Source organism: Lolium rigidum, chromosome 1 (assembly GCF_022539505.1).
Source record: "Lolium rigidum isolate FL_2022 chromosome 1, APGP_CSIRO_Lrig_0.1, whole genome shotgun sequence".
In the NCBI taxonomy this organism is placed as follows: domain Eukaryota; kingdom Viridiplantae; phylum Streptophyta; class Magnoliopsida; order Poales; family Poaceae; genus Lolium; species Lolium rigidum.
Genome location: NC_061508.1, coordinates 226,852,725 through 226,863,972, shown reverse-complemented (window position 1 = coordinate 226,863,972; position 11,248 = coordinate 226,852,725). Strand labels below are relative to the sequence as shown.

Sequence of the window (11,248 nt, the reverse complement as noted above, 5' to 3'; positions counted from 1 at the left end):
AAACAAAGTAGTAAATAAAATAAAGCAAGACAAAAACAAAGTAAAGAGATTGAGAAGTGGAGACTCCCCTTGCAGCGTGTCTTGATCTCCCCGGCAACGGCGCCAGAAAAAGAGCTGTTGACGTGGGAGTTGAAAATCTTTGTGGTGTAACTTTTCTTCGTTCCCGGCAACGGCGCCGTAAAAAGAGCTTGATGGCGTGTATTTCACACGTTCGTTGGGCAACCCCAAGAGGAAGGTATGATGCGCACAGCAGCAAGTTTTCCCTCGAAAGAAACCAAGGTTTATCGAACCGGGAGGAGCCAAGAAGCACGTTGAAGGTTGATGGCGGCGGGATGTAGTGCGGCGCAACACCGGAGATTCCGGCGCCAACGTGGAACCTGCACAACACAACCAAAGTACTTTGCCCCAACGAAACGGTGAGGTTGTCAATCTCACCTGGCTTGCTGTAACAAAGGATTAACCGTATTGTGTGGAAGATGATTGTTTGCAGAGAAAACGGTAAAAACAAGTATTGCGAGCGATTTGTATTTCGGTATTAAAGAATGGACCGGGGTCCACAGTTCACTAGAGGTGTCTCTCCCATAAGATAAAAGCATGTTGGGTGAACAAATTACGGTCGGGCAATTGACAAATAGAGAGGGCATAACAATGCACATACATGACATGATAAGTATAGTGAGATTTAATTGGGCATTACGACAAAGTACATAGACCGCCATCCAACCGCATCTATGCCTAAAAAGTCCACCTTCGGGTTATCATCCGAACCCCCTCCAGTATTAAGTTGCTAAACAACGGACAATTGCATTAAGTATGGTGCGTAATGTAATCAACAACTACATCCTCGGACATAGCGCCAATGTTTTATCCCTAGTGGCAACAAGCACAACACAACCTTAGAACTTTCTGTCACCGTCCCGGTGTCAATGCGGGCATGAACCCACTATCGAGCATAAGTACTCCCTCTTGGAGTTAAAAGTAAAAACTTGGCCAGAGCCTCTACTAGTAACGGAGAGCATGCAAGATCATAAACAACACATGTATAATAACTTGATAATTAACATGACATAGTATTCTCTATCCATCGGATCCCGACAAACACAAGATATAGAATTACAGATAGATGGTCTTGATCATGTTAGGCAGCTCACAAGATCCGACAATGATAGCACAATGGGGAGAAGACAACCATCTAGCTACTGCTATGGACCCATAGTCCAGGGGTAGACTACTCACTCATCACTCCGGAGGCGACCATGGCGGTGTAGAGTCCTCCCGGGAGATGATTCCCCTCTCCGGCGAGGGTGCCGGAGGCGATCTCTGGATCCCCCGAGATGGGATCGGCGGCGACGGCGTCTCGGAAGGTTTTCCGTATCGTGGCTCTCGGTGCGGGGGTTTCGTCACGGAGGCTTTAAGTAGGCGGAAGGGCAAGTCAAGAGGCGGCACGGGGGCCCACACCATAGGCCGGCGCGGCCGGGGGTGGGCCGCGCCGCCCTAGGGTTTGGCCACCCCGTGGCCCCTCTTCGTCTCCTCTTCGGACTTCTGGAAGCTTCGTGGAAATATAGGCCCCTGGGTTTTGATTTCGTCCAATTCCGCGAATATTTCTTTACTAGGATTTACGAAACCAAAAACAGCGAGAAAACGACAGCGGCACTTCGGCATCTTGTTAATAGGTTAGTTCCAGAAAATGCACAAATATGACATAAAGTGTGCATAAAACATGTAGGTATCATCAATAATATGGCATAGAACATAAGAAATTATCGATACGTCGGAGACGTATCAGTCATCGTCGTCCTCCACCTCGGTCTCCTCCGCCTCGGCCTCCTCCTCCTCCATTGGCGCCTCCTCCTCTACATCTGTTGGCGCCTCCATCATCGCCGCCGCCAACACGGCGTCCTCCGCCGCCAACTCGTCCGCCCGCCTCCCCCATAACGCCCTCGGCGCGCCTCCCGCCGATGACGCTCCTCCGTCGCCGGCCGCTGCCGGCGCTCGATCGACTCCCGCCGCCGGCGCTCTATCGACTCCCGCCGTTCACGGTACGAGCGCCTCCGCTCACCGCGCGGCGGCGCGGCGCTCGTCGGCCCACCGCTGCTCCATCTCCGCCGGTACCGGCACCGTCGCGCCTCCTCGTCTCGTCGAGGCGTCGGACACCGCAACGGTGGCGTCCGTCGCTCCGCCACGCGGCCTCGCCGGCAGCGGGGACATGGGCGCAGAACGCCGCGGATCCGCCGCTCGCGCCGCCTCCCGGCTGCCGGCGGGCCTGTCGTCGCATCGCCTCCCGCCGCTCGCGGCGGTGTGCACGCCATCGCTCTTCCCGGGCCGGCCGCCGAGGGGTCGGTGTCGACTCGCGTTCCCGGACCGTGCAAGTGGAGGGACGGCGGTGGAGGGAAGTGGCCGCCGCCGGGGCGGTTCGTCATTGCTACCGGTGGTGGAGGAGACGGCGGTGGAGCGACGAGGGCTGTGTTTGTTGCCGGCGGGGTGTGGTGGCTACCGTTGAGCCGGGAGACCTTGTATAGACGCCGGCGTCGGGAAGAAAGCGCGGGAACGAGGCGAGAAGAGGCGGGAAGATCGCGCGGGAACGGGCGGTGGCGTGCGAACGCCGGCGACGCGTGAGGCCGCGCAGCGACCGACGAGACGTCTCGCCCGCCCCTCCGTCGCCATTAAGGCAAAGATGCCGCCGTGTGTCACTGCGCGCGAATAACTTCCGTCGCGAGGTAGACGACGGTTAGGTTTAAATTAGCCGTGCCGCCGACGGGTCGGCCCCGCCACTCCCGCCTCGCTTGCGTTGTGTCCGGCGTCCCCGGAGCGTCCCCGTGGGACGGGGACGGGCTCGGGGCGCCGGACACCGTATCGGGCCGCGCCGGACAAAAATGGGCTTTGGGGGACGCGGCTGGAACGCATTTTCTGTCCGGCGCGCCCCAAATCCCTTTGGGCGACGGTTTGGGGGACGCGGCTGGAGATGCTCTAAACAAGTTATACAAGATAAAAGAGGCAGTTTCTAAATCGTGCTATCTCAACGAGAGATCCTGCATGAATGAAAGACAAAGTAGTCCATAAGACTTTGGTACGCCCTCCCGTCTAAATTAATTGTCGCAGGTGGGGAGTACATTTGTACTGAGCCGCCGGAGAAGTAAATTAAATCTGATGAGTTACTGAAAACCATCCTAAATATCAGAATGAAACGGAATCCTAAAGTTCGGATCCAAAATTTATCGGCACGTCTTAGCAGGAACGTTGTACGTTTGTCGTTTTGTGCAGCGAGGCTAGGCCTGACGGAGCAGTGCTGAAAAGAAAGAGAGGAGGAAGGTGGGGCAGTGGCAGGCGTGGTGATAAGGATCATCGCACCCGCACGTACGTTTTCGCAGCTGGACCGGTAGGACCAGCCAAGTCTTCCTTCTTTAATCCCAGCGACGGAACTTCCTCCTTCTCCTTCCCCTTGGAGCCTCGCCGGAACAAGCCCGACTAACAACAAATCCACCGGAGTTTCATACATTAAAATACCCAGGTTCTTCGTCCTTCTCCCTCCCTCCCTGCCTCCTGATGTCACCCGCTGCCTTTCTCCCAAATCTGCTCCAGACCACATACATGTACTGTGCGTGTGTGTTTCTGATGTGCGTGTACAATAACTGCCCTCCTCATGCCTGCTGCTGCTCTTTGCCTTCTTTTTATTCTTCTGCTTTGTTGGCTTGTGGCTTCGAGAGTAGACGAGACGAGACGGTAGAGGGAGGGAGACGCAAATGCTTTGCTCAGGTGGGCTTCTAGGGGCACGGTTTCTTCTTGCTCTTCTTGTGTGATCCTTGTAGGCGGTTCCTGATCTGCCGTGCAGGAACCAAGAACTGCGCGCTCATACGATTCTTTCAGTTTCCTGTGCTTCTAGTTCTTCGCTTCATGGATTATCGTCATACCGCCTTATTTACCCATCACAGCATTGCCGCATAGCCCGCACTACGGCCGGTTTTGCTTCAAGGTTGGAGTTGATAATGCCGGCGGATTAAGTGTTGATTTGGGGAAGAACTCTGCGAATTTTCCTCATGTTTGGACAACGGCTCTTGGTGCTGGGAAGAACTCAGCTGTGTGTGTGTCCCATCCTTCAATTGTTCCTTCTTTTTCTGTTCTTCTCAACTTTTCATCTGATGAGCAGTACAGCGAGCAGAATAGTTCCTTTCCCTTTTGTTCTCTCTCTCCCTGCTGCACTTTTCGGATGCTTTTGTTGTGATTCTCAAAACAAAAAGTTCCGAATCTTTGAAATTAGCTTCAGGCCCAAATGATGGCTGCTAGAACTTGCAGTGGCAACCTGCCTTTTCCTTTCTTTGCTACCACTCTTTCCGTTCCACTGCTGGTCAGCTTTTCTCCCTTCCTTGAGCTACACTGCTAGTACACAATAAAGAACGCCTCTTCTTTTTTTATCATGCTATCTTCTGTTGCTCAAAATTAAGTTGCAGTTTGGGTACTATTTTAATACCTAACACTTATTTTAGCTTTAAAAACCTTGGACTATTAAAAAATTAGTTCTATGCATATTTGTTATGTCCTTTCTAGAGGTTTTCTACAGAATTCATGCTCATGTCTGGTCTTGGCGTCAGATTTCCTTTTTCTGTATTACCAGTTCTAGTTACATCTACCTGCTATGATGCTGGATTATCCCAAGGTAGTATATGATGTTTTTTTTAACTTGAGGATTCTTCCATCGATGTATTAGGAGTAAAAGAAAATTCGTCTGTTAGTAGGTCAAATTATATTTTTGCCACATCATAATTTTTTTTTTTTTTGAAAACGAGGCTACATCATAATCTTATACAAACATAGTTTGTACAGTAGTTGACGTGCTACCACCAACATATTTGATTGATTGTGTCCTAGAAGTTTCTCGTCAAAACTCCAGTTTTATCTCGAAATATACAGGGCCGTTAGATGCAATCTTTTCATACTTACCATGTATGGTAGTACTCCACTTGGCTATCTGTCACTTGTTTTAAACTTTGAGCAAGTACATCTGCTACACCTATTATTAGTCGATACTTCCTAGATGAAGAACATGCTGTTTCTAGATGTACATTATCTAAAAGCATTTTACAGAGTAACTTTGCATTCATTTTTTCAGATTATGTTTCATCTGGTGGATTTTTCAGATTTTTAACTGTTAGATATTAATGATCTGTCTGTCATTATCAACATGTCGGCAATACAAACAAGCTGTTAGATCTATGGTTAAGATAGGTTAGTACTTAGTAGAGATTAGCTCCATGTTTGCAGTAATACTATCTCTACTGATAGAGTGCTTAAATCTGAAGATGTAGGATAAACATGGAGGAAATTAGGTAATTGTAGTGCTCAAGTCAAGATGCCCTTTCTTTCAAACTGCAACAAACAGAGTATCAGTACATGTTTGACCTTGTTTTAGGCTATGTTTAGGATTAAAGCTCAAGCGGCGATATAATTTCTTCAGATTTTATGCAAGCATTTCTGATTCACTTGTGTTCTGAGAATTAATTCAACTTTGTCTTCTGGAATGCCATGTTGATGTTTGATCTCCTGTCACTTCTTACATAGGATTATTCCATTAGAACAAATATTTGATTTGGAGTTCAAGAGCAAATAAAACAATGGAAATGGAAATGGCAGCGCCCTATGAACCCAAGAAGAACAGCGAAATTAGGATATTTGAGAGTTCAGACGATATGGCAACAGATCTGGCCGAGTACATTTCACAGGTTTCAGAAATTTCTGTGAAGGAAAGAGGATACTTCACTATTGCTCTATCTGGAGGGTATCTTGTCAATCTAATGCGGTAATCCTTTTCCACATCAACTCAATGATATTAACTATTATTTTAGGTTTGTTTCAGGGGAGCAATGAAAGTATTGTACCGCCCTATTCTGTACCTTAACTATATTTTCTTCTGACAGAAAACTCTGTGAAGCACCATACAGTAAGACCCTGGATTGGCCTAAATGGTATGTCTTCTGGGCTGATGAACGCGCTGTAGCAAAGAACCATGTGGAGAGTAACTATAAATTAACAAAGGAAGGATTTCTCTCGAAGGTATAACACTTACAGTAAACAATTAATACTTGCTACATTAAGTATTTCTAGGCACTTGTTTTCTGTTTCTTATGTAGTATCTGCCAGGTTATGCTCTTTAGGCAGATCATCAGGTGTTACTTAACATAGCAATATTAGTTTAGATGCTCCCCAAATGCTCTTATGCAAGTAAAATATTAGTGAGCTGGACAACTTTAGTTAGTCTTACTGTCGGTAGCCTAAAAATGGAGTGAAGGAGAATTTAGCAATTTTAAGCATAACAATATGACATTGAAACTTTGTTAGATCTTGAAACCTTTATTAATTTCTGATATTTTGGTGGTTACATACTAGCCATTGAAACTCAAGCTAGTCCCTCTTCATTTTGTTTGTGTCTTGCTACATGTACAATCTCGTCCCTCTTCATTATATGAAGATCAGGTCAGAGCAAAAGATACATTTTTAATAACCTAATAGTTTGGCCCCATATAGTTGCTACTTGTGAGCAAGATGTTCTGCTATAATAGTTAGCTCTTGAGATAAGATTCTGGAGAGGTGTACCTCTGTTGATCTCAGTTATGCTTGCATTCATGTCTGGTACTTTGTCTTTAAGCGTCTTATACCAAGTCACTTCTTATCTTTGACCAAATCATTTCGGGTCATCAGATACTTCCATCAGATACTGTGCTTAAATCTTGTACTGCAATCTATTTAGTAATGATATACACTTTGTTCCAAGTATGATGTCTTCTTTACACAACGGTTTCATGGCATAGCTTGTGTTAACTATTACACTACTGATCCAATCATTTGACTTGCATATAATCTGTATTGACAAAGGTATTCGAGGCCTATATTTTGGTTTGACTTAAGATGTAGTCTTGTTTGTTCAGGTCATGGGAATTACTTTTCTAGAGAAGTGTTAAGACATATTGAGGCTATCTACTAACTGCTCTAGTTTTTCGAACTACTCTAGGAGTGCTGCCTACCACATCTTTGCATATCTTGTAATCATTATCTTCAGTTTTTTTTTTGACGAAAATATTCCAAGTGTGTGTCTTATTGGGACAGGAACACCAATTCTTATATCAGTTGCATCAATTATTGTGGGGCTTGGTTTGGTCGTCCTGCACTAGCAACAGTGAGTTTGAGGAACTTGCAGAGAAGTTTATTTTGCCGAATAACTTACAGCATGGTTTTAGATTCCATAATATAATTTTTTGTTGTCCCATCATACGTTGCATTTTTATATCCCTGGAGACCTAAACAGGGACATTTAGTTCATTGCATATCAAAGCTTTCACAAAGTTGACACGCAAGTTTAAAAAAAATACAAAGTTGGCGCTTACATTGTTACTGTTCTACTTATGTATCTATTTTTTTTTTAAATCTCAAACATGGATCTAACTGTGTATCATTCGGTTTAAAAGGAAGATACCAAGAGCACATGATTATACAGGCAAATAAGATGGCCGCGACTAGAAAAGAAAAAACAAAAAGAACCAGCACTAAACACAAACAAAACAAAAAGTCCCTGCTCAACAAGCTGCAAAAATTTATAAAGCCACCGAAGGTTGTCTGACGTGCTATTTATAAACCTGTTCCATTTATTTGGCAGGAGCTGATTTATGATGCACATTAAATAAATATGTACGAAAACTGAAATACAGTATTATAACAACAATAGTACAACTTATTTGTACTATAACTGTACCACCCAGACCCATTTTCAATTATAAAGATGCACATTATAGCACCCACTTGCGATAAGCTAACGCTAATTTCATAGAGGTGTGTTGCACGAATCTGCATTTCTCTGTGTTGTGTAGACAACTAGAAGCATTCAATTTTGATATCCTCTGGTTTTATATTAAGTATGTGGATTCTTGATTTTATTCTTTTTTTTACTTCAAATGATTACAGGAAGTGTTATCTAGCTCTTGGTGTGAATTGTGTTATCACATAGTCGTCGTAAACTATTATAGCTCTCGTTGGTGTTGTTTGAGTTAATCATCAGTCTTGTCTGAATGTTTTTTAGGTGCCCATCCTTAACTGTCATGTCTACTCCATCAATGACCATGCCACGGTAGAGGATGCAGCAACGGACTATGAATTTGCTATCCGGCAGTTGGTCAAGATTCGGACAATTGGAGTGTCAGAGAGCAATGACTGCCCCAAGTTCGACCTCATTCTTCTCGGAATCGGTTCTGATGGACATGTAGCCTCACTGTTCCCTAAACATCCAGCCCTCGAGCTGAAAGATGACTGGGTCACCTACATTACCGACTCCCCAGAGCCTCCACCAGAAAGGATTACCTTCACTCTTCCTGTGATTAACTCGGCATCAAACATCGCTATAGTCGCCACTGGGGAAGACAAGGCAAAGGCTCTGCATTTTGCAATTTCTGACAGTTATGAGGGTCCAGATGCATTGTCGATACCTGCTAGAATGGTTCAGCCAACAGACGGCAAGTTGGTGTGGTTTCTGGACGAGGCGGCTGCCTCATCTCTCATGGCTAAGAGCAATGATTTTGACCATCCGGGGTTCTAACGCAAACCTTTTTTGCTGCAAGTAAAGCTGACGTATTTTGATGGAAGAAGTTTTCCTTCTCGATACATGTAGCCTAGGCACTAGTTTTCTGCGCTATCTAGTCCTGAGAACTGAGAAGTCAAAATAATAGCATTTCGTGAGTTGTTGGGGATGGTCAAGAGCGATGCAATGTGTACTTTGTGCGGCGAACTCAGAGATAAGAGTTTGTGAGTGTAACTGAGTTCCAGCCATGGTATTATCTAGTGCGCACTATGTTCCATTCTAGTTGAAATTAGATTGTTCTGTAGTGATTATTTTGTGCAGTACCATAATTAAAATTAAGCATTGTTCATGTTTGTTTGAAAAAAATGATCTGAAGAATGAATTCTCTGGAATGATCATTGCTTCATGAGTGCTCCTTTGACATTCCAGCTGTTTTGGAATAGTTTGGACAAATGGATGGCTTGATGATGTTTTTCTATTGTCAACTGTTCTGTTCGTATGAATGAGGAGTTCATTTCAGTAGATTTGCAAGGGGTTCCTTCTTCTAAAAGAAGACACAAAGCAACTTTGAGCCTAAGACCGGGTTGCGGGATGGGTATGGTTCCACTGAAGAGCCGACACAATTCTTGATATTTGGTATTTGGTTGTTTAGGTTGCTCACCACATACCGACACAATTCAATATCCCAACTCTCATCGTATAAGTACTGCCGGTCCTTACATATAATTATGTGTAGATGTATTTCAGTTTTGACACAATATTTGCTTTAGCTCGCTCTGTTACTCCTTTCGAGAAAGAATCCCCCATCAGGCAGCTCACGGAGATGGGCCGTTTAGTGGACTCGTCTGGGCTGGATGAGGAGGGATGAGCATCTAGGTACTGCCTGGAGCAGCAGTGGGGGAGGCCTGTTTGCCGACCAGGTCGGCGACGGCGCGGGGTTCGCACCACACACCCTGTGTGGCTGCGGTGGCTAGCTGGGCCGCGGCCCACGAAAAGGTAATTCTCGTTTTTCTTTTCTCGTTTCGTTTCGTTTTCTTTTTCTGCTGTTTCTTTTTTTTACTTTCCATAATCCGGGTTTTTTTCGGAAAAATTATATTTTTCACAAACATGAACATTTTTAAAATACGAATATTCTTAAAAATATATTTTAAAAAAAATTAGAACAATTCTCAAATTTGAACGATTTTTAAGTTTGAACAACTTTCAAGTTTGAACGATTTTTAATTTTGAATAGTTATTTAAATATGAACGATTTTTAAGTTTGAACGATTTTCAAATTTATACATTTTTAAAATTGAATTTTTTTAAAGTTAAATATTTCCAAATCTGAACATTTTTAAAAAAGATAAAACATTTTTTTAGTTTTGAACATTTTTAAAAAATTAAGAAACAAAAAAAACCAGAAAACAGAAAAAGAAAATTTTCGAAATGGACCGACCAGGCCGGCCCATACCGCGCGCGCGGGGTGTACGGCGCGCGGTAACTGCCGACCTGGTCGGCATATAGGGTACTCTTTACTCATACCATGGTATGTCATCTCTTGTGACCTTGTCACATGCTTGCAAGCTAATTAGACGACTTTCACCGAGAGGGCCCAGAGTATATCTATCCGTCATCGGGATGGACAAATCCCACTCTTGATCCATATGCATAAACTCATACTTTTCAAATACTCAATCCCATCTTTATAACCACTCATTTACGCAGTGGCGTTTGATTTAATCAAAGTACCCTTCCGGTGTAAGTGATTTACATGATCTCATGGTCGAAGGACTAGGTTACGATGTATCGAAAGCTTATAGCTAGATGAACTGAATGACTTGATCTTATGGTACGCTTATTTGGGTGTGTGTCCATTATATCTTTCACCCAATGACATAACCTTGTTATTAACAACATCAAATGTTCATGATCAGGAAACCATGTTCATCTATTAATCAACAAGCTAGTTTTACAAGAGGATTACTAGGGACTCTTTTCTGTTTATATAACACACATGTATTAATGTTTTCGGTTAATATAATTATAGCATGGGATGCAAACATTAATCATAAACACAAAGATATAATAATAACCATTTTATTATTGCCTCTTGGGCATATCTCCAACAGTGGGGCCTCATTACCAAAATGGAGGAGGACTATAGGCCCCAATGGTGCGGAGGTATCTGGGCCGTTAAAGGCTATGTTAATAGTTCTTTCCTCTATGCAATTGACTTTGGGCATGATACTAAAAAAATATAATATCCCAGGTTTAGAGGCTACAAAATGAGAGAACACCAAAGTGTGCATTGCATTCATGCATACAAAATCCGAAGAATTTCCGCGCTTTTAAATAAAACTTACCACAGTAACTGAAGTGTCACTTGACTTGCTGGAATTGAAGTAGATCATCAAGTCAAGCGCTATATACTTCACTGTGATCTTTGCTAAAACCTTATTTTGGGTAGACATAATTTGATCCATAGGTTGTATCAAAAGGAACTAGAATTATTACACAATACTTAAAATTTAGCAACTACCTTTGTGTGTAATTTAATTCACTTATAAATAAGGTAAACCACAGGGTCTAAATTGCATAAAATCCACACATTCTTATCTAAATCATAACTTATTAAATATATGGAATATCACAAAATTAAATTTGTTTACATTACGAGTTATAGTTCAAGCTATTTGAATAAAATTAACT

General features: G+C 43.7%; 1 protein-coding gene across 2 annotated transcripts; it reads left to right on the top strand.

Annotated features, from left to right (window-relative positions):
• The first annotated feature begins 3,381 nt into the window (after window positions 1-3,381).
• On the top strand, window positions 3,382-8,846 carry LOC124690842 (probable 6-phosphogluconolactonase 1). 2 transcript variants are annotated; one of them, XM_047224174.1, is made up of 5 exons: window positions 3,382-3,508; window positions 5,554-5,791; window positions 5,910-6,045; window positions 7,076-7,165; window positions 8,063-8,846. In XM_047224174.1, exons 2-5 carry the CDS (start codon window positions 5,607-5,609, stop codon window positions 8,573-8,575), a joined length of 924 nt encoding a protein of 307 aa, XP_047080130.1. In that variant the 5' UTR covers window positions 3,382-3,508; window positions 5,554-5,606; the 3' UTR covers window positions 8,576-8,846. The 2 variants fall into 2 exon arrangements, with proteins under 2 accessions (XP_047080130.1, XP_047080138.1); XM_047224182.1 differs by lacking the exon at window positions 7,076-7,165.
• The last annotated feature ends 2,402 nt before the right edge of the window (window positions 8,847-11,248 follow it).